The 24486-nt window shown below is 34.4% G+C and overlaps 1 protein-coding gene across 1 annotated transcript; it reads left to right on the forward strand.

The window, feature by feature from the left end:
- The first annotated feature begins 1424 nt into the window (after positions 1–1424).
- On the forward strand, positions 1425–18515 carry LOC115964411 (ABC transporter A family member 10-like). The gene is made up of 19 exons (XM_031083728.1): positions 1425–1502; positions 2228–2540; positions 2680–2771; positions 2928–3048; positions 3868–3990; positions 4114–4229; positions 12020–12178; positions 13049–13211; positions 13293–13418; positions 13511–13594; positions 14634–14854; positions 14891–14977; positions 15443–15643; positions 15972–16081; positions 16197–16281; positions 16769–16897; positions 16996–17101; positions 17312–17400; positions 18216–18515. The coding sequence occupies exons 1-19, from the start codon at positions 1425–1427 to the stop codon at positions 18513–18515; spliced, it is 2703 nt and encodes a 900-aa protein (XP_030939588.1).
- Positions 18516–24486: the final 5971 nt, after the last annotated feature.

Below are 24486 nucleotides of genomic sequence, written 5' to 3' on the forward strand. Positions count from 1 at the left end.
GCATGTCTAAAGGCTCAATAAATTTCACAGCAATTTTTTATAACTAATAAAATTATGGATTATGATTCTTAAAAAAAAAAAAAAAAATCCATGGATACAATAAAAAGTAATATCATTGAAAATGATGCGCACCAATCAAAATGTGCCATGTGAAAAAGTTATTTCAAAATTACTTAAGCATTTGGTTAGTGATTGAAGAGGAAAAAAGTACCTCATAAAATATCTCTTACAAAATGTAAAGAGTGTCATATGTGTGGGATGAGACCCACACTTGTTGTGAGAAGGATGTTTTATAAGATTATTTAAAAAAAAAAAATTGGTAGAGATACACAAGTTAAGATAAGATATATTTTTTTCTTTTTTCTTTTTTTAAAAAGTTAAGATATATTTAATATTCTATTAAATGATAATTTTATACGTTACAAAATAAAATTAAAATTGGGCACAAATTTCAAGTAAACACATATAATTTTAAGTAGAGAATTAAACGTTCTTACGTCACCAACTCTATTCATTTATTCCATTTTTAAAAAGTATTAATTACATCATTCACATTCTACTCTTTTTATAAATAAAAATTTACATTAAAGTTTACACAATTAATATTTGTTATAAATGCCCCTTAACCCACTTAAATCTCTCTCTCTCTCTCTTGTCTTACATGTATTTTTTTTTTTTTTTTGTTCTAATCCAATTTTCAATAAAGTGTATGGATAATGGATCTTTATCGAGATCCATAATTAGAATGAATTTACGTGCTTTCTTAAAAAAAAAAAAGAATTTACATGTCGAACTCAATAAACTAATAATAAATATATTATTTTTACTACAAAATGTGCACTATTACTCATACTATTATTATTTTACTATAATTTCTTTTCAAGTGCAAAGTATCTAAAAAGGTTACCCATAATTGGTAATGTTTTTAATATCATGTCATAATTACCTTTTTCTACTCTCTTCTTTCTTAGTTACTAAGAAAAAAAATATCCAAAATTTAAATACTACATTTATGTGACTTGACTTTTCAGTAACTAAGCATTTTAAAGTAGTAATTGTCTGTTAAGAAATTTTGTAACTCAACTCACATTTTAAATTTTCCCAAGCAATACAATTATATAAAAAAGGAAAAAGAAAAAGGTGGTGAAGGGTGGGAAACGCAAATATTGGTGCATTAAACCAGCGCAGATACAAAAGAGAAAGCAATTGGAAGAGTAAACAGACATAACCTATATATCAAAGGAGAGAGACTCGCTGTTTCTTTGTCTAAGAAAGAAAAAATTTCTTTGAACAGGGAAACTGAACCTTTCATCTTGGATTGATTGAGGAATAGAGAACAAAAAAGAAAGACACCAAGACAATTCTGCAGCCCAGTGACCAACATAAAGGCTTCAATAAGATTTAAGCTTCTGGGTGCTTTGATAATGGCTGGTCCATCACATGGTCCTGCAAGCTTCTGGACTCAAGCCAATGCTCTGCTCAGAAAGAACTTAACTTTTCAGGTTCTCTCTCTCTCTCTCTCTCTACATAGTTAAACTTGTGCTCCCATATACAATTGTACATTGAGTGTCTGCATGCATTGGTACTTTGGTAGAAATAGAATTTAGAACTTATGATCTATTATGTTAAATGACACCATTGAAAATATTTACCTTATCAAATTCATGGTAACTTGTTATTTTTAATATTATCATGAAAAGCCAACAATTCAGGTTCCTATTACCAGGCTACTATCCATGTAAAAATGATAACTTGTAAACAAAATGAGGCAATTCAAATATCATAGATTGTCCAAACGTGCTTGTAAATGTTTTCATTATTTATTTTCTCATTGCTCTTTGTCATTTTGTTAATTTTATGCCTTTTTTCTTTATTTGTTGATCATTGGTTTATTTTGTTGGGATATATTGAGTTTCTTTTTAATCAGTCTTTTAATTCAGTAATAGCCATTCTTTTTAATCAGTCTTTTAATTCAGTAATAGCCATTGATACGGATCAATTTTTTATATGGCTGGTTCTCTATTGTGGATTCATATGACAAAGTTTTCAATAGTTGATGGGTAGTGTTGTATAAAGCTAATGTGTTTCTAATGAAACAAATAAATTATCAAAGGCAATTATCGATCTATATCTTCAAAACATCAAAGGAAAATATTTATTTATTTATGGTTAATTTTGTTGTTGCTCAGCTAATATTATCTTTTTTTTTTTTTTTTTTTTTTTGCAGAAACGAAATATGAGGACAAATATTTTGCTCGTTTGCTATCCTACTTTGCTCTGTATACTAATTGTTGTCTTCCAACATGTTTATGATAATGTCATAAAACATGCCAAAAAATGTGACCCAAAAACCAATTTCAATTGTCCCACTCCCGAGATTCCAGTAACACCTCCACTGTTACAAGTGCCAAGATCTCCCTATCGTGCAGTCAGAACTGATTTTTTCCTATTTAATGACTTGCCAGATGAGTCATGCAGGAGGAATGGTTCTTGTCCTGCAACTATTCTTCTCACAGGGAAAAATCATTCTCTTGGAGAAAGTATACTCTTCTCTCTGCCTCTTGTGTGTGTGTACATGTGATTCAATTAACTTAAATAGCTGATTGTTTCACTTGATTGGGTTATGGAAATAGTTTTTTCTAATTGATTTGGTTGAACTTACTCTGAATGTTTTGATAGTTTTGGCTGGGACCATGATTACAAGCTCTTTGAATACCTCTCAAATTATGGCTAGTTACAATGACCTGGGTAGTGTAGCTGCCAATGTTCTAGTAAGTTGTCTTTCCTCCGTTTATTTATTTATTTTTCCCTCTTTCTCTTTATTTATACCTTAATTTCATGTCCATCATCAATAGTATATTGTTTATTTTGCTTCTCAATCTCTAGGTAGCTTTTTGCTGCTAATGCGACTTTTGTAATTGTCACAGGGATCATCATCAATGCCTCCTCAATATTTAATTCCTTTAAAATTTCTAGATGATATAATCTATCTTGTCCAACGTCAATGCACAAACAACTTTTTAACTAACGTTGTTGATCCTGAAGTGGGTGAGGTTTCTTCTCCTTTTATCCTCATTGCTCAAGAATTTTCATATATATGTTGCATGGACGCAAGAATGCTTTTTGTACATATCCTGTGTATATGGTTTGTGAAAACAACTTATCTTTACCTGTAATGTCAAACCACACCTTGTGCACATGTTCTTTGCAAATAGCTTTGCTTATGAATTTGACACAAAAGAACATGCCAGCTTTTCAAGAATAATGACAAGAAAACAAGAATGTTAAATGCATTCATATGAAAGATATATGCAACAATTATTAGTGGTATTGCTCATGTATATGAACCCTTCCAGTTTTTTTTTTTTTAAAGGTAAAAGGTTATTAATCTTCTAAAATTCCATCCACTAACCATACTTTATATTTTAGAAAAAAGTTCTTGGCCATGGTTCTCCCTTCAGAATGCTTGATGGATGTAAAGTTAGCAGACTCATTGGTTTGTAGCGTGCAGGTTTAATGGGGGAAGCTTCTTTTTGGTGTTTGAGAATGGTCAGGTTCTGTCATAGTTGAACTATCTATGTATTTGATCCTTGACAATTATTCTTACTAAGGATGAAAAACTGTCAAATTAGACTTAGTCTAATGGTGTGTGAGCTTGTTTTGTTAGAAGTGGGACTTACCAGGACTTATCTAAATCTGGGTGAACTTTACTAGGTCCATGTGCACTAAGTTAATATTTTAATACAATGTTGTCAACTTGACTCATACTCTCTCTCTCTCACACAGACACCCCCCCCCCCCCCCCAATAGGGACAGAAAGTTATTTGCATAAAACATACTAATTCTTTGTTAATTTCTTTTTCCTAGATCCAAGAGAATGTGTCAAAGGTTTGGTTTTGTGGCGCAATGATTCTACTTTGGTAAATGATGAGTTATATAAGGGTTATTATAAAGGGAATCTACATGGAAAGATTAATGAGATAATTGCAGGTTAGTCCAGTTAATCCTTGTATTAATTGTTTCGTGTGACTTTAGAACTACCGAGGGTCTTCAATTATTAAAAAAAAAAAATGAAAATAAGTAGAAAATACTTAAGGTTTGATATTTTCACAGCCTATGATTTTCTAAACTCAAACAAGAACAATTTTAATGTGAGCATCTGGTACAATTCAACATATGGTCAGACAGGTGACAATGTATTGCTTCGAATTCCACGCTCAGTGAATCTGGTAAGTATATGAAACTTGAAACTTGATTACTTCTTGATTTCTTTTGTCATGCTAGTATTTGTTGGTCTTTTGTTTTTTGGGCTCTGCCTAGTTCCATTTTAATTTTGAATTCTTGCATGTGATTAAGATTGCTATTAGATTATGAAGAAATATGAACCTGGGTGAAAACCTCCTCTCTCTCTCTCTCTCCCCATACCAAGAAAATCTTGGAACCATCCACCCTCTATTTAATCTCCTTCTTCGGTTCTTCCTTTCCCCTTCCTCTCCTATAAGCAAAGCTTACTAATTTAACTACCATTTAGTATCATACATAATAGATTTCCAAAATTATAAACATGTAAAATCAATACTTCCATAGAAGACTAGTTATCAAAAGGCTTGGCCCAAAAATAGTGTATAGCCATTGCTTTAATTCATTTGTTTTCAGATCCGAAAATTCTATATCAGGGCAAGTAAGCTAATTGTTTGTCCCTTTTTGAATCCCAAAAATGAACTCTTTCATGCTACAAAAATGACCTCAACTCCTACTTTTTAGAAATTGTCCCAATGAAAAGAGGGGGTTACTTGATCACTAATCTTGTTTATCACCATTAGGCTTGTATCTGGTTTATCAAGCAAAGATCACGGAAAAAATTGCAAACTAACATCAATCCCCAAACATTTTCATTAGTTAGCAACATTTCCAAACTATTTAGGAAATTAACATTTCGAGTCTAAGAAATTCGATTTTGCTCTTAGAACTTGAGCCTAAGAGACTTGATTTCCTTGTTCATGATGTAGATGAAGGCAACAACACAAGAGTGAAGAAGAAGGCAACATTACAAGAACAGAGTGAAGAAGAAGGATCTGACCGATATAATTGAGCAAAGTTAATCTTCCTCACAAGAAAAACAGAGAGAGTGAGAGAGAGAGAGATTTCTGGAAAGCTGAAAAGAGAAATTCTATTTCATCAAGCTCAAAGAATACATTAACACTAGTCTATTTATATAGCATAATTACAATACATCAAGAACCTTCTAGAAGCCAAAACTTCCCTAATTGAATCACAACCACCTTGCGATCATTGCTCTGTGAAATTAGGGATGATGGCCTGGATGACAGTTATGGCTTAACTGTTCACTGGAGGCCATAGCTAAGAGCATCGAGCACACTCAGAGATAGAAACAAAGCACTTCAAGAATTATCACTGTTGAAGAAGAGATGTGCAAAATGACCTCATTCCATTTAACTTAAGTGACACCGTTTTCCCTTTAAGACAGAATACATTTAAGTAACGTGGCATTGTTTTGTTCAAGGGACTGTTAAACAAAATAGCCGTTATGCCTCTTCTTCCTCTATTTTCAAACTTTGTCTTTGACTCTCAGTGCTCACTTTAACATCCCCCCTCAAAACCATTGAGTCAACAGACACCATGATTTTGGACTTGAGAAAAACAAAGCAAGAGGTGGATAAACTCTTGGTGAATATATCAGCGAGCTAATCACCTGTGGAAATACTTCACTAGAAAATCTCTGCGAAGCACCCTTTCTCGAACAAAGTGGTAATCCGCCTCCACATGTTTGGTGTGAGCATGAAAGACAGGATTGGAAGCAATGGCAAGTGCAAAAACATTATCACACTAGAGTTAAGGAGGGGAAAAATACCAAGATCTTTCAACACTTGGCGAAGCCATGAAAGCTTAGCAGCAGTTGTGGCTAAAGCCCTATACTCAGACTCAGTTGAAGATCTTGAAATTGTCTCTTGCTTCTTGGCACTCCAAGTGACGGGGTTGTAACCTAGTTAGACCATGTAACCAGTAATAGAACGCCTATCAAAAGGATCCTTTGCCCAATCTGAATTAGAAAAGGCTGAAAGAGAGAGAGGCCTAGGTTGAAGAAACACTCCATAGTGCAATGTACTATTGACATTCCTTAGAATTCGTAGTAGCAATTAAGTGAACATTAGTGGGAACAGACTTAAATTGACACTCTTGCTGCACTGCAAAGCTGAGGTCAAGCCTTGTTAAGGTCAAATAATGAAGTGAACCCACTAAACTCCTATACGCATGAGGATTGGAAAGGAAGGGACCCTCATTAGGAACCAATCTGGAATTGGGAGCACAAGGAGTACGAGCTGGTTTGGATGAGTGCATAGTGATCTTGAGAAGCAAATCCTGAGCATACTTGGTCTGAGTCAAAAATAAGCGTTTGGAAGTCTTGGTGATTTGAAGACTAAGAAAGTAATGAAGGGGACCCAAATCTTTAAGCTCAAAGGCTGCATTGAGTTGAGCAATCAAAGAAGACAAAAATTGGGGATTGTTCCCAATCATGACTATGTCATCAACATAGACAAGAAGATAGGCCACCAATTTGCCTTGTCTAAAAATGAACAAGGAAGAATCAGCTAGAGAGGCCTGAGAACCTATATGCAACAATTGTGTGGAAAATCTCTCAAACCAAGCTCTAGGGGCTTGTTTGAGACCGTAGAGAGACTTCAGTTACCTGTAAACATGATTGGGATGAGCTGGATCCACATAAGGTTGAACCGTGTAAACCTCTTCCCTCAGATAGCCATGAAGGAAGGCATTACTGACATCAAGCTGCCTAAGAGGCCAGTTGAATTGGACAGCAAGAGATAGAATAATCCTCAGAGTAAGAGGTTTGATAACTAGACTGAAAGTTTTCTCAAAATCAACCCCATAATGCTAATGAAACCCCTTTGCAACCAACCTGGCCTTATACCTGTTGGTAGTCTCATCACTATTATGCTTGAGCCTAAACATCCACTTACAACCAACCAGATTCTAAGATGGAGAGGGTAGAACCAAAACCCAGGTACCCTGCCTTTGGAGCATTGCAAATTCATCATCCATTGCAGAACACCATTGAGGGTATTGTGCCGCAATCCTATAGGATGGTGGTTTTGTAACAATGTAATCAGGCTTAGGAGTAGAACTGATTTTCTTGGATTTAGTACACTACACTGCAGAATTGCTGAACTAAAATGGAACATCAACACCCTTAGCAGCAATTGAATTGGTTGGGTATGAGGTAGATGGTACTGCAGTAGTTACTGATGGAACAGCTACAGCCTTGGCAACAAGGGCTTTGGGCTTGAAATCCCATCCTTGGACCTAGTGATCATTGGATAAGTATTGACAGTAGAAGGAACCTGTGGAGCAGCTGAGGAAATGGCAGTAGGTATAACAATGGTAGGTGAAGTAGGAAAGGTAGGGGCAAGACTTGAAAGTGATGGAGAAGTAGATGGAGAAGGGATGGTGATAGTTGGGGTGAAAGAATAGGTAATTGAGTGTGATCAGATTGAGGAACAAAAATAGGTAGTGAGAAGGATTGGTTAGATGAAGTTTTTGACGTAGTGGTGTGAAGGAAAGCAGGCTATGAGTCAGATGAGGCACATGGGAAAGGAATAAGACTTTGTGTAGGCATCAGTGGTGTGGAAGATTGTGCAGTAGGTGCAGTGGTTGGACTAATGGTTAAAGACTGAGGAGTAAAGAACTCAGTTTCATTAAAATGGACATGTCTTGAAATATAGACTCGAGAAGTGACAGGGTCTTGATAAATGTAACCAAGAAAGATACAAGGAGTGGTATGTGGCATCAGCTTATGCGTATTATAAGATCTCAGTAAGGGAAAACAGACACAACCAAAAGACCTTAAGTGAGTAATATCAAGTTTTGATTGAAATAAGACTTCCCAAGGAGTTGAATTCTTGAGAATGGGAGTAGGAAGTCTATTGATGATGTGTACTGCTGTTGAGATAGCATAGGACCAGTAGGAAGGTGGTAATTGACAGTGAGAGAGCATAGTGAGAGCACACTCAACTATATGCCTATGCTTCCTCTCAGCCACCCCATTTTGTTTTAGTGTATAAGGGCAAGAAAACTGGTGAATAAGACCATGTGTAGAATAAAAATGCTTGAAGGAATTAGAAGTGAATTCTCCACCATTATCAGTTCTCAAAACTTTGATTTTGGAATCAAGTTGTTTCTCAACAATTGCTTTAAAGAACCTAAAGATATCAAGAACATTAGACTTGTGTTTAAGAAGGTAAAGCCAAGTAAATTTAGAATACTCATCAACAAAGAGAATGTAATATTGAAAATCATTTGTGGATATGACAGGAGCTGGGCCCCAAACATCATAATGCACCAATTCAAGAGGTTTTTAAGCTTGAAAATCAAAAATAGGAAAAGAAAACTGATGCATTTTACCATTCAAACAATGTTTACAATGAGAAAGACACTTATTACTATCTGAGGTACATAAATTATCAACAGAAGATAAAGCTACATCAAGAACTTTATCACTTGGATGTCCTAACCTATGGTGCCACAACAACCATTTATTTTCTCTATTTACATGAAAAACAGAAGGAAATTGAGTAACAACTGAAGAGTGATGCTTTTGTGAAGGTGACTAAGAATTGATGTGTGGTGATGACTTGATGAAGTTCTTGGAGTAGATAGGGTAGACTCCATTCTCACTCAAGCCCTTGTAAAGGAGTCTCCTTGTAGGAATATCTTGAATTTTGAGTTCATTCACATCAAAATGACTAGAACAGTTATTATGCAAACAGAATTTACGAACTGAAAGTAAATTCAAAGCAATTCTTGGTACATGAAGGACATCTTTAGGAATGAAATTCTGATATATGGTGTGTAAGGTGACATTACCTATGTGATTTATTGGCAAAGACTGACCATTTCCCACAATGACTTGTTCAGGCCCTTTGTACTGAGACTGAATGGAGAGATTATTGAGATTGGCAGTGAGATTATCTGATGTACCTGAATCAGAAAGCCTGGGATCTTGATTATTGGTAATGGCTACATTGGATGCACTAGCCATAGCAGCAAGTTTTGTGGGAGGATTTTTGCTTTGATAAGCAAAATCCATCCTATGGTAGCAATCTAAGGCTTGATGTCCTGATTTCCCACAAATTTGGCATGTTGGCCGTTCATGCTTGAAGCCTTGAGAAGAATTTTGAGGAGAAAAATTATGAGTGGCTTGTGATGAAAACTACTGCTGACCTCCACCATGGTTGTACCTGCCTCTTCCTCTTCCTCTTCCAGATACATGATTCTGTGACTGATTTTGTGAATTTCTGTTTGCTTTACCATTAAAAGCAAATATAGCAAGAGAGTGAGAGATTGAATCTAAGTGATCAGTCATAGCTTGTTCCTCACTTTGTAGCATGATGGCAAGTTGCTCATAAGTGATAGGATCACTCCTAGTTTGAATTGCAAAATAGAAATGTGCAAATTCTCTAGGGAGTCCTTGGAGAACAATGAAAATCAACTCTCATTATCAACTATGACTCCCACAGAAAGGAATTTGTCACGAGCTACTTTAATTTTTTGCAGAAAAGAATTCACAGAATCATTTCCTTTCTTAAGACCTTGAAACTCAAGCTTGAGATTCAAGATGTTAGCTCTTGATGTGGAAGTGAACCTCTGTTCTAGAGTGTTCCATACTTCCCTTGAGTTAGTGATACCAACAACAAGTGAGAGGACTTGTGGAGTGAGAGTTGAGTTTATCAAGGAAAGAAGTGCCTTATCCTTGATCTTCCAAGCTTGAAATTCAGGATTAGCAACTGAAGTTGCATTTCCTGTAGCATCAAGGACAAAAGGTGATGGCTTTGGTGCTATGCCATCAATGTGTTCAACCAAAGAATAAACCTCCAGTATAGTGATTAACTGGTGCTTCCATGGGATGTAGTTAGTGTAATCAAGCTTAATTGACATGAGCTTTGACATGTTGGAGAGTAATAGCAATGGTGATTGTGTTGAGGTTGAAGGAGTAGAGTTGTATGGATTGGAGTTGTGTGTGTGGATTGAGCAATCTCTGTTGGTGTTGTTGAAGCCATGGATTGCGGCTTTGATACCATGAAAGAATTTTGGAGCTTGCAAGATTGGTCAACAATGCCAGAAAACAAGAAAATCAGAGAGAGAGAGAGATTTCTGGAAAGCTGAAAAGAGAAATTCTATTTCATCAAGCTCATAGAATACATTAACACTAGTCTGTTTATATAGCATAATTACAATACATCAAGAACCTTCTAGAAGCCAAAATTGCTCTCACTAAATCACAACCACCTTGCAATCATTGCTCCATGAAATTAGGGATGATAGCCTGGATGACAGTTATTGCTTAACTATTCACTAGAGGCCAAGGTTAAGAGCACTGAGCACACTCAGAGATAGAAACAAAGCACTTCAAAAACTATCACCGTTGAAGAAAAGATGTGCAAAACAACCTCGTTCCATTTAACTTAAGCGACACTGTTTTCCCTTCAAGACAGAATACATTTAAGTAACACAACATCGTTTTGTTCAAGGGACCGTTAGACAAAATAGCAGTTATGCCTCTTCTTCCTCTATTTTCAAATTCTGTCTTTGACTTTCAGTGCTCACTTTAACAGCTCCAACCATGCATTGCTGGATTTCTTTGTCTTTGCATGCTGGGTTTCTTTGCTCTTCTTGCTGGGTTTCTTTGTATTTGCTTTGTGTTTCTTTGCTCTTCTTTCGTTTTTCTTTGGTTGTTCTGAGAAGAGGAAATGCTTTTATCTCTTTCATTTTTCTTTGGTTGTTTTGAGAAGAGGAAGAGACTAGAAGAAGAGACTTGCATTCTTTTCTTTTGTGGAAAGACTCGAGTTCCATGTAGATTTTTATGGAAATCGAGTCTTTGATAGTCAAGTTGCTACAGTAAACTTGATTCTAAGGGACTTGAGATGTTAGTTTCTTAAATAGTTTGAAATCAATCCTAACTAATGAAATTGTTTGAAAATGAGTGTTATTTTGAAAAAAAAAAAATCCCAAAGATCAGATTGGATTCATTAACCCAATCTGAACTACAGAATTTGTGGGTAGTAGTGTTAGATATTTTTTTCTTACATTTGAAGAGTGATAGAAAAAAAGTGCTGGACCATACTTCCAATTTGAGTTTTGTAGTGGCATCAATTCCAAAGACAAAAAAAAAAAAAAAAAATTCCCCTTGTTGGTTTCATAATTCCAAAATTCCTTCATGAACAGTTCAACTAACATGTGACTAATATTTGATAGAATTGGTTTATAAATTCTACACTTCTCCAAATCTCACTGTAACCACTTCATGTATTTAGCCTTACACACACGCACGCATGCACACACGCATATATATGCCAAAATATTAGATTGGGGTATAAGTGAAGCAGGGCAGGCCAGGGGTATCTAAAGCTCATAAACTCTACCCTGCTCCAAACCTGACTTGGTCACAAACTCACAATTAACATCATTTCAAACCCATCCAAGCCCATCCTGGTGATGGTGGCTACCAAGAAATTTACATCACTAAATAATATCTAATATCTACTTGTCTACATCAAGAGAGGCATGTCCTGTTAATATTTGTTAAACATGGAAAATTTCCATTTTCATTGAAGCATTTGATTGACTTAATCAGCTTCTTTTAGAGGTTTGCTTGGTCATGTCATATTAGGGACATCACACCCAATGAGTTGGCTGCAAAATGACATAACACGCTATTATCTTTATTGTTCAATTTATTTGATTTGGAATTCTACTATTCATAATTCACTTTTGGAAACAATTTCACTCCCTTTTGAAACAAGGCTTCCTTAAGAAATATGGTACATTAACATTTGTTTATGTCATTCATATGGTTTATGTTTTTCTTTGAACTGGACTCTTTCCTTGGAGGTTTTTAAGTATTTAATATGTATCTTAATGTTTGCATCAAATGACAAACGATTGTACATGCTGAAATGTTGCAATATTTTTTTTTTTTTGATAGGCATCCAATGCGTACCTTCATTTTCTGCAAGGGCCTGGTACACAAATGTTATTTGAATTTGTCAAAGACATGCACCAACGAACAGCCATTCCCAACTTGGATATCGCTTCTCTTGTTGGTCCTCTCTTCTTCACATGGGTTGTTCTACAGTTATTCCCTGTATGTGACCTGTTGTTACTTGCATTAGCACTGTTTGACTTGTCCATATGGTTTGCATGTTCTTACAAATGTTTTTAGAATTTGTGCCACCCTATTACCATTTATAGACAGGGAAAAAAATGGAAAAGAAAAAGAAAGCCCTGTCATTAGTTTATCATAATTGTTTTTTCTTTATATATGCAGAAGCCATGAATAGCTCGGGTTTTTTTTTTTTTTTTCCCCTCATTATTTAGTCATAATTCTCTTCATAAGTTCATGCTTAGGAATTCTATAAAGATCTACTTGGTGATGCTTTTAGACTTTAGTTGACTCCTTATACTATAATATTCTAGTTTTGGAAATGACCAACAATACATGATATTGATGTCCACGCCACTCTTAAGTCTGTAAAGCTCTATGCGCACCAATAAAAAGAAAAAGACGTATGTGTAGAAAGTGCAAACGAATGGATTCAGAATTCTTCTACTAGTTGGAGGTGTCTGAGGAGATGCTGAAAAATTGATCATTTTCAGTGCGCATGAATTTGCACTTGAGCATGCAACCTATATGAAAAGATATTGTACATGGTGAAGTCAAATAGTGAGAGCTATTATGTTATGTGAGAAGAGATGCATATTTCTTCTATTTTAAATCATTCAAACTCTACGTCTATGACTATCAATGTGTTACAATGACATTTGCTTGTAATCCTAGGATCAGGCCTTAAGTGGTACGTATTAACCTTCTCTTGGAAGACCTTGTGACAATGTCTTAAGTTTCTTGAGAGCAGAGGTCAATGATTGAATCTAACATCTGTTTTATTTTTCTTTTTGGCTATAGATTTTTACCTTATGGTTACAAATATTTTTAACATGTTGCCTAATAATGTAGGTTGCTTTGAAATCATTAGTTTATGAGAAACAACAAAAACTAAGAATCATGATGAAAATGCATGGGCTTGGAGATGGGCCTTATTGGATGATTTCCTACCTTTACTTTCTTTTTGTATCTTCGATCTACATGTTGGTTTTCGTAGCATCTGGTGCACTTCTAGGTAAGAATGCACGGCAGTTAAAATTTTTTTCCTCTTTAATTTGTTAGTATGTTGCTAAAATGCAAGTTGTTTTCATTTCAGGCTTAAAATTCTTTGGATTGAACGACTTCAGCATTCAGTTTGTGTTTTATTTCATATATATAAACTTGCAAATTTCATTGGCCTTTCTAGGAGCTGCATTTTTTTCAAGTGTTAAGACTGCTACAGGTTTGAGGTTTACTATATTGTTGGGTAAAAGCCCTATATCCAACTAAAAGATTAACTAACACATGGTCATGTTTGAAATTCAATGCTTGCAGTGGTAGCATACATATGCGTCTTTGGAACAGGATTTTTAGCAAGTTTCCTTTTCATGTCTTTTGTTGAAAGTAACTATTTTCCAAGTAAGTGGCAAAAATTGTGAAAAAGGAGTATCTATTATCTCATTCATAGGGCTTCACAGATATACCTTTAATTTTTTTGGCTTCAACATGATGTTTTATTTAATGATAGCTCATGTTTCAATTGATGGCTTTGCAGAAAAGATAATCAATCTTACACAGAAAAAGCTTGATATCTAGGAATTTTCTTGCAGATTTTCACTCTTTTGTTGATATCCAAAAACTACTCCCAATGGTTGAGACTAGAGATACAAAGATGTACATCAGAGGCAGTCTTTGTTGTCACAGACAATAATAATCTCTCAAAGGAATTATTTTACATTCAGGCTGCTTGTGCATTGATATTTATATAGGTTATACAAGAGAAAGGAAAGCGCAAACCCCAGGATCCTGTTTATGTTTGATTGAACTGATAAAAAATTTTACGCTAAAAATATTCTGATTTTGCATGGAGTTCCCTGAAAAACCATGCTTTAGTACCTTTTGAACTTGTTCTAGCATATAAGTAATGAAAAAATTTGTAAATAAAATTGTATGAATGGGGAATATTTCCAATGGATGATCAAAACCCTACGCTAGGCAAAACTTAATTGGGGCAAGAGCAATGCTACTTTCTTTTCTCATAAATAGGGGTGAAGTGTAGTGGCTTACACATTAAACTAGATTAAGTGCTTCTAAGAAAAAAAGTTTTACTCTTAAGAACTGAATCCTATTGCAAAAACGTAAATATTTGATGCTTTAATTTAGCCGTTTATATGGATTTCCTGCCAGTAGTGGAGGTAAGATGGAACCTTTGCTTGATACCACGATTAGAAGTTGCATTAGTTGTTTGATCATCCATGTTCAGGAGAGTGGAGGAATGTGGACATTTTGCTTTAGTTGAATTTGTTGTTTGACTGAATCATGTGTTGGTTCATGTATCACACTCAATCATTTGGTAAATTAGATATTTTCCTTTTTAGTGTTTTTCACATTGTTTCAACCCTTCGCATGAATATTTTCCACCAATTCTAATCATTCTGAGGCTAATTCTTGGTTGCAGAAATGTGGGTTATAGTAATGGAGCTATATCCAGGATTTTCTTTATATCGCGGGTTATATGAGTTTGCACAATATGCTCAATTGGATGGTGGGATGAGGTGGGAAGATTTGAACGATAGTGAAAATGGGATGAAGGAGGTCTTGATTATCATGTTTGTCAATTGGTTGGTGGTGCTTTTTGTTGCATATGGTATAGATAGATTTGTGTCACCAGGAAGCGGGGTTAGAAGAAGAAAATCTCAAAATTCTCAAAAGAAGCCTCTGTTATCTTTTTGGAAGCCTAGTTTACAAAGTAAGGACTCCACACTTAATGTTCAGATGGATAAGGCTGATGTTAACCAAGAGGTAACTTTCTCTATATCCTACTTCATATACTAAATTTCTCACCCACCACCGCCAGTAGAGAGTTATGAAGAAGTTTTAGTAGCACTCAGTACATAGACATAAAACCAATATAAATAGAACATAATTTTTTCTGATCCTGTGCTTTATCTGCAAGGTGTTGTATACATTGTTTTAGATATTATCTCGAAATATTAAAAAATTCCAGATTGTTTTTCAATTCAACCTCATGATTACATTTTTTTTTCCATGCCTCAATCAGAATTTTGTTCTCTTCATTTTTTTCCTTCCCCTACCCCCATGCTTCCCTGGTTCAAACTGTGTGATAGAGAAGATTGTTGCAGTATAGAAGTTATGAGAAGTGTATTTTATACAGTCCCTCAAATTGTTGTGAAATCCATCTTATTCAATGAAGTGACATAACTCTTTTATTCACGTAAATGATAATTCAAATTTATCTATTGCCAGAGGGAGAAGGTTGACCAACTGCTACATGAATCAAGCACAAGCCATGCCATTGTTTGTGATAACTTGCAAAAGATATACCCAGGAAGTGATGGAAACCCTGAAAAACTCGCAGTGCAAGGACTATATCTTGCTGTGCCTAGAGGCGAATGTTTTGGTATGCTTGGTCCCAATGGTGCAGGCAAAACCTCTTTTATCAATATGGTCAGTATACAGGTTCTTTGTCTCTTCAAATGAAATAAACTTTTGGGAATTTGTATATGTGTTTTCCTATTGGTGGGAGCAAATAGAAAATGCTTTCAATGGGGCTTCTTTTGAAGCATTTACCTTTATTTCCTCCTAACCTGAAATTATTTAATGTTGTGGATAGATTAAAGATATATAGTTTACCTTGACTAACCAGGAAGTAGCAATAAACTTTAATTAAACTGTGATTGGACACTCTTCGGATTTTAATCACTTATGTTAGAGAAATTAAATCATCTTTTGTACTTTATGCAATATTTAGGAGTTAACACATATCTGTTGACAGATGATTGGACTTACAAAGCCAACCACTGGCACTGCATTTGTTCAAGGTCTTGATATACGGACTCATATGAATGAAATATACACCAGCATGGGTGTATGCCCACAGCATGAGTAAGCTAGATCATTCTTAAGTCTCCCTTTTTTTTTATCCTTTCATTCTGCTTCCTTTGCTTTGAATTTGTAAGTCCGTGTATTTTCTTATAAATTTTTTTTCCTCGGATAACAGCCTGCTTTGGGAAACACTAACAGGGAGGGAGCACTTACTATTTTATGGGAGACTTAAGAACCTTAAAGGTTCTGCATTAACACAAGTAAGTCAATGTTGCTTTCACTCTCAATTTTGTTGAATGAAGGTTCATTTGTATTTGAGAGCCACGGATCCTTTTGGGAGGGCATATTGGAATTTGAGTGTGGCCTCATATATTTTGACGGACTATTATTACTTATAAATTCTCAAGGTAGGAAAAGTGACAGCATATATGATAATTGCACTAGTTAAGCTATAAATTTGAAAAGTGAATATTAGAATTATTCAAAAGGTGGAAAGAAAGAGGGGGGGGGGGGGGGGATGCTATTGGTGCAATGCCAAGTATTAATTTGTTAGTGTCTGACAACCTTGACATCAAACGAAGGTAATTTTGTGCAGTGTATATATCTGGGTTCAGTATATGGATAGCTTAGTTTTGTGTCTATGAGAGAGAATATTGTGATAAAGCTGCTACAATGCTTTAATTTGCTGATCACCTTCAGCATGACATGTTTTGAGTTCACTTGTCCATTCCTTTGCTCTATCTTCAGGCAGTAGAAGAATCTCTTAAGAGTCTCAACCTATTTCATGGTGGAGTTGCTGACAAACAAGCTGGAAAATACAGTGGTGGCATGAAGAGGAGGCTAAGTGTAGCCATTTCATTAATTGGGGATCCTAGAGTATGTTTTAATTTCTGTTTCAATTTACTGTGCTGCTTAAAACCATTTTGGAAATTTATCTTATGCTATTTATGATCTAATCCTTGGAATTCTGCAAGGTTGTCTACATGGATGAACCAAGTACTGGATTAGATCCAGCTTCAAGGAATAACTTATGGAATGTTGTGAAGAATGCAAAGCAAGATCGGGCAATTATTTTAACAAGTTCTCTCTCTCTCTCTCCCATCATTAATACAAACCAATTATTGCTGATGTTGGATCATATAGACAATGGAACTGCAGTTTTATAGGCTTGTAGATGATAATTAAAATTAAAATTAAAAACCTATTTTTCTCCTTGCCCTACTATATGGTCCTTTGCTTTGTTATTTTCCCTCATACTTTCACTGATGAAGCTTGTATACATGGTTTCAGCTCATTCAATGGAAGAGGCAGAGTTCCTCTGTGATCGATTAGGATTCTTTGTTGACGGCAGCTTGCAGTGTATAGGAAACCCAGAAGAGGTACCTCGATAATATAACTTATTCATAGAGATTTAAAATTATTGAGTTAGTAGTCCTTAATGGATTTTCCTGTTTTTGATCTTTAGTTATCTAACTTCTATATTAGATAGGAAGATGCATATGATAAGAACGTAAGAATGCATGATAGCTTTAGCAACTGAGAAGCATTGGAAAGCATTCAAGCTAACTGCATATACACTACTGAGTAAAAATCCTCAATTAATTTGATTTGTATTGAAGTACTCAATACCCGTCGTCACTTATATTTATTCTTTCATGAATATGTTGAATATCAGCACCAACAGTCAAATAACTATAAGACACAAAATTCCTGTATCAAGCTTGATGGTTTTACAACACCAACATGTTGTATTTACCTCCCCTTGGGCACTCAGCAGTCAACACTATTCATGGGAGGTGGCCATCTCCCATCTCTTAAATCCCTATTTTCTAGGCAGGATTTGATCCTAAGTATATTCTTAGATGACAAAAGTTTTTACTGCTTAGGCTTGTTAACAGCCTCATTGTTTCCCCCATTCAAATTCATTCTTGAGACTTTTGGAGCTCCGATGCAATTTAGCTTGCTCTTTTCTGAATCATCTTGACTTTGAGTATCTTGCTATGGTGTGAACCATCTTTGTCAAAGTTCAAGGGCACTAACATCCCACCAGCCTACAGCTATTTAACTGTCTTCTTCTTCTTTTTTTCTTTTTTCTTTTTTTTTTTTTTTTTTTTTAATTCTCCTATAAAAATGCAATTGAATAAGTTAATTCTTCATAACACTTCATAATTGGGATTCATACGGTGTTTGACAGCTGAAGGCTAGATATGGATGGTCTTATGTGTTTACAATTACAACATCTTCGGATCATGAAGAAGAAGTGGAGAACATGGTGCAACATCTTTCACCAAGTGCCAGCAAGGTATACCAATTATCTGGAACCCAGAAGTTTGAGATACCGAAAAGTGAGATTAGAATTGCAGATGTATTCCAAGCAGTTGAGACTGCAAAGAGAAAGTTCACTGTTTTTGCTTGGGGTTTGGCTGACACCAATATGGAGGATGTTTTCATCAAGGTTTCACGTGAGGCCCGTCAATCCAACACCCTGACATGACTGTTAGATGCATTCAATGATTCCTGCAATTTACTTTGATACCAATCTTATTTTAAAACCATTACTATCCCTTATTGTTTAAATGTAGTTATTATTATGGCAATTAAGCATTTTCTCTGCAGTTCACCTCTTTGTTTTGTTTGTTTGCACTTATATTTGTTGTCCTTTCATTGCAAAGGGTTCTCCCTGCAATCAATGTGGCATTTCAAAGCCGTAAACAGAAAGATTGAAAGTTTGTTTATACCCCTACTATGTGGATTAACCAATATTAAGCCGAGTTGTTAATTAGTCAAATTATAAATAGTCCTTGGTTATGCAAACAATTCCAAATTAACAAAGGTAACTTAGGTCGGTGACTTTCCGTAAAGTTCAGTCAACCCAACTGTCTGGCCAAGGTCAGGTGAACTCCTCCGGAAGTCCGTATTGATGATCTCGGTTGACCTAACTGCCTGGCAAACTTCAGGCGAACTTCTTTGTACAGCATACTGAACAACAACTTCTAACATCTTCTACTTTTACCCCCAACCCAATTACAATTCAAAAAAATTGAATTCATGGAAATTATTATGATTACATTAAAACTTTTGACACATAATTAGACAACACTAAAATGACCCTAGCAAAAATTAAGATCAGCATTCAGTAGTTTGAAATGCCTTGTTAAAAAAAGAAAAGAAAAAAGCTCTGGTTTTGTGGCATCATATATGGCCCGTATGAGTTTCAGTATTCTAGGATATAATGCAACAGTTTACAGCAAACAATTGTAACATTATTACTTTCCTCATCCGTCAGTTACTCAGGTAATCAATAATGTAAACATTTCCAATGCAGCTGAAGTTCTTCACCAAATTGTTCAAGATCTTTTGAACAAAGAAAACAAAAAAAAGTGATCTAATGGAAGAAGAGTTGGAATAAGAAGAACTTGGGTTCGAATATTTTCACCCCTACTTATTGAAAGAGAGAGTTTTTGGGAATGTCACATACTTAATAAATCATGACGAGTGGTGATAGCTCAACACTCCTTATTACACAAAGACCGTACGCCCTCATTAGAGCCTTGCATGCTAAGGAGTAATAAATCATATACCCAGAAGTTTTAATGGCATAGGACTTCCATCCACCTATGCCATTAAACCATACAATATCAAGTGCGTGGTGATAGCTCAACACTCCTTATTACACAAAGACCGTACGCCCTCATTAGAGCCTTGCATGCTAAGGAGTAATAAATCATATACCCAGAAGTTTTAATGGCATAGGACTTCCATCCACCTATGCCATTAAACCATACAATATCAAGTGCTAATGTGATACACCGATTCAATGCGAAAATCATGCTAATATATAACACATAAATATAAATGTTGTTTGGGTTCAAGTTAGCTCAACTGATAAAATCTTTGATGGTTGAATAAAAGATCTAGACTTCAATCTCTGCCTATACCAAAAAACCAATTAGTGTCTTAGTTTAATGATAAAAAGCACAATCCCTGTTAGTGGCGGAGCCACATTGGGACCCAAGGGGGCCTTGGCCCCCTCAAAATATTTGAAAAAATTAGTATGTATATATACTAGAGTTATTTTAATAAAGAAATGCTATATTCACAATATTTTTACAATAAATCTTAAGTGGCAAGTTATTATTGGTTGTTACGTGTGCGCAAAAAAGTTATTTAAGTTGTGGATTAAAATTAGAACTAATAACAACTTACCACTTAGGATTTATTGTGAAATTGTTGTAAAAATATTGTGTATGTAGCACTTAAATTATTTTCCTCCACTACATAACCGTGTGTGGTTAAAATCAAGGTTTTGAAACCCAGACCGGACCGTATAGTCCAACCGGAAAAACCTCGAACTGCTTATCTTTGCGGTTCTTTTAGCTTCAAGAACCCCTCTATGTGAAAAAAGTAGGACCCATACGAACCGCAATCGGACCTCACGGTTATGAGAACCGTGGTTAAAATACTTCCTGCAAAAGCAGGTGTGTAGCTGTGTAGGCTACACTCACTTTCTCATATTTTTATTTGTTCTTAAAATATTAAAATAATCAATGTATCATAACATCATAAATGTATATGATTAAAATATATTATTTTTATCATTTAATTTATATATATATATATATGAAACCGAAACTTTTCAAACTCCCACAATTTTCCACGTCAGCATTTATTTATTTATTTTTTCTATTCTTTAGATTTCGTTTTTTTTTTTTTCTACTTTTTAAATTTCGCTTTTAAAAAAATATTTTTTTATTTTTATTTTTTTCAGTCTTTTATGCGACTCACTCATTCACTCTCTCTAACCTATATGCATTCTTAAAAGTTAAAACCCGAAACCCTAACTTTTGAGCTCTCTCTCTCTCTCTCTCTCTCCGCTTTGTCTTAGGTTCTGCCGTTTCCCCTTTCTCTCTTTATTCCTCAAACCTCTCCCTTACAAGCCATCCCCATTCGTTCATTCGCTCAGTTAAAAGCTTTTTCTCAGCTTGCTTTGCTCGCTCTTCGCCGATTTCGGCGTATTTTTAGGTAATCTATACGATTTCACATTGGATTTGAAATTTTCTGCATTTTTTCATTAAAAAATATACATATTGCATCAGATGGTTGAATTAGAACTTTGTTTCAAAAAATTAGGGTTCGTTTTTCTTCTTCTTCTTCTTCTATTTCTTATTTTTTGAGATTTTCGATCAAAATCGCATAAAGTTGATTTTTTTTTCTTTATCAAACCTAGGGTTCGATTCGATTAATTAGCAATAGATTAATACTGAGTACTTCGACTTTGTGTGTGTGTGTGTGTGTGTTCAGATCTGTAAAACTATTTGTTGATTTGAGTAAAATCTCTATGGATTTTCAAGGGACTAGAAATTTAACTAGGGTTTTGTAAATTTTGTTCTGTTACTGAACTGCTTGATTCTGATTTGATCATTTTTTTTTTGTTGGATTTTTTTCGATGAACCGTTTGGTCTTCACTACTCATTTGATCTATTGAGTTGATTTTGCTTTTGAGTCCGTTTGATCTGTATGTATATTTATGTTCTGTTTGTGTGTATGTGTACATACTATTTGTGATTTTTTTGGTATAAATAGTTATGTGGTTTGGTATTTGTTGTTTCATATTTTGCAGCAAAGTGAAAAAAAATCAAGTTAATGCTTCTATGTCATCGTAAGATTTTTTTTTTTTTGATAGATTACTTCATGCTTCCTAAATCTCATTCGAAGTAATTTGTTGACTAATTGATATTTTTTGGCAACATGTAAAACCCAAAAATATGGAATCATTGATTCAATGAAAATTATTAATGCAGAAAGACTGATTGCACAATTTTTATGAACATTTTCTATCAAATGTAAAATAGCATATATAGCCACCAAACACTCTACAGCTAACATGAAAAACAAACCAACATAAGACAATATACAAAGGCTGAAATTCAGTGCCACCTAAATTAAGCCTTTAATAGAATGGAATGGAAAGCTTTGTTTGTATAGAGGATAGAATGAAGGAAATGAAGGTCATATTACTTGAAATTGATTTACTTAATATTGGGTTTCTTCCTTTTAAGACTTGTATGAGCTTTATTTTAGAATTGCTTGAATTAGTGTAGGATATCTATGGCTGTCAATACATGAGGTAAAATTAGCCTAATAGTCAGTTTGCTTAGCTACAAGCTATTTGATTAGCATGGGCTTTAGGAGATGATGACTAAAAGAAATTGACCATTAACCCAGAATTTTGGGTGCAAATTGGTTACATATGCATAGCAAAAACAAAACTAACGAATGTGTGCTAAAAAGGTGACCGTCATAGTAAAACAAGCATATATGGGGTCTGTAAGATAAACCTCTAATGTTCTCTGCTGATTCTGGTACTTAGGACACCAGTTGCCTCAGTTGTTGCAACTCCGAGTTGAGAAATCTGTTTTGCTGATTAAGTCCATGAACTTCTTGCTTGAGATTTCTAATTTCCTGGTTAAGTCTATCCTTATGGAAGTACAATATCCAATTTGTCTATGTATAATTTTATGATTTTTGAATTTAATGTAAGATACAATCACTTCCAAGTGATTCTGAATTGCAAAATATCAAAATGATTTGTTTCTATAATATTCCTTAAGAATGTTTATTTTTTTGGCAACATGTAAAACCCAAAAATATGGGGCCTTGCATGTCCATGAGAAAGGTTTTTAGAAGTAGAAGTTATGAAATCAATGATTCCATCAGAAGTTCATCCTCTTGGGATAAGTTTCTGTGTCTAAGCCTTTTAAAGTGGTACTATATTGTTCTATCCCGTACACATCCATGACTTAGATTTGCTACCAAAAGGAAAAAAAAAAGCTTTAAGTGGATAAGGATAGGATGAGTGAAGATAAAATTTCTTTGTTAATGTTTAAGACAATAACATGAAGAAGTCTATTTAGTATTTTTGCACACTGTTTGTGTAACTTCTTTTCTTTTTTTCAGTACAGTTTTCATTTTTATTATATTAATTGGTTTCTCAATTCTAAGAAACTCTTTTTTTCCCTTTGGTTTCTCAACTCCCCTAAAAGTGTTCAAAGAAATGCTTGAATAGAACTTTTCATCAATATATTTGATTGGATTGGTGTTGATTGCTTGCTTTCTAATTTTTTGGGTTGCATATACTTTAAATTTGTAGAATTTTAGTGTTTTGACTATTTTCAGTTCAACTAAACTAAGGAGGTTGTAATCAAATTATAACATATAATTTAGCAAATATAAATATTCATTAGGTTAGTTGTAATCAGATATAATATATAGTTAAGCAACTAAGAGATCAATTTAGTCCAGTATTAAAAGATTAAATGCAAATCATATTCATTTTAAAATATAATGTTATAGTGGCAATATAAGCCATGCATTACAAGGTTTGTCACATTTTACACTTAGAAAAAGTAATGCAGCAAAATGGTTGAAATCATGACGAATCCAATCAGATTTTAAATTTATTAAGAGATTAGTAAGGACTCGACAAATGTTCACAAATTCAATGGCCCACCACTACAACCAATGGATTAGATAGATAATTAGATTGCTAGGATAATATTGATGCTAAATCTTGTGCTACACTATCTATAGAGGTTTGCTTTGGTATTTCAGGTTCTGCAGCTGAATCTAGGCATGTACATTCATTTGTTTTACAAGTTTTCAAAAATAACTATTAGTATGTGTAAGTACAAGTATGGTGGAAGATATGAAGCATTCATTTTTAACAATTTTTTTTTTCTTTCTATTTCTTCTATATTATTTTCATGAATAAAAGGCAGTAGAACAAATTAAGTTTATATACGCTACACAAATCTGTTTGAGAAATTTTGGCTCTTTCTTTGTATTCAATATTTGAAGTTAGGGTATGTAGATTAGTAGATATATAGTTTAGTGATCTAGGGAGGTGGATGAAAATTGTGACTAAGATACTTGGAAATTCTTCCAGACATTGTGCTTTCAACCGGGGTGAGTAATTGGTTGCCATACATAGAGTTGAACTTGGAAATTGGTGCTGAAATATGTTTGAAGAACTTCATCTTTGAGACTTATTTAAGTTTTTATGTCGCTCCGCTTTCAGATAATGATTTAAAGTAGTTGATTCTTCAAGTGGTTTTTATTTGAAACTGATGTAAATTACTTATAGTTTTTGATAACGTTTTAGAGAAAAAGAATGATTGAACTTTTACTTTTAGTTTTAATATAGAGCTATATTCCATTTGCAATAAGATGTTGTCTCAAATTCCATTGATGACTTACATTAGTCCCCTCTCTATACCTGTCATCAATAAGTTATTTATGGAATGTTTTCCATATTATCATTTGACCCTTTTCAAGTTTTATACAGGTAATTTCCATTATTAGCAAGTATGCAACCATGAAATGCAACAATGACTTTTGTTCATGAGCTACAATGCCACTTGGGTTGATTACTTGATGGACAAAGTAGTCTCTTAATAGTTCTTTTA

This window comes from Quercus lobata, chromosome 10, assembly GCF_001633185.2.
Source record: "Quercus lobata isolate SW786 chromosome 10, ValleyOak3.0 Primary Assembly, whole genome shotgun sequence".
Taxonomy (NCBI): Eukaryota; Viridiplantae; Streptophyta; class Magnoliopsida; order Fagales; family Fagaceae; genus Quercus; species Quercus lobata.

What these genes read in the sequence shown, in the direction of transcription:
- LOC115964411 (XM_031083728.1), top strand. Translation starts at nt 1,425, where the DNA reads ATGGCTGGTCCATCACATGGTCCTGCAAGCTTCTGGACTCAAGCCAAT. An exon ending in AAACCTCTTTTATCAATATG is followed by an intron (nt 15,644 to 15,971) that starts GTCAGTATACAG and finishes ATCTGTTGACAG; the next exon opens with ATGATTGGACTTACAAAGCC. An exon ending in CATTAATTGGGGATCCTAGA is followed by an intron (nt 16,898 to 16,995) that starts GTATGTTTTAAT and finishes GAATTCTGCAAG; the next exon opens with GTTGTCTACATGGATGAACC.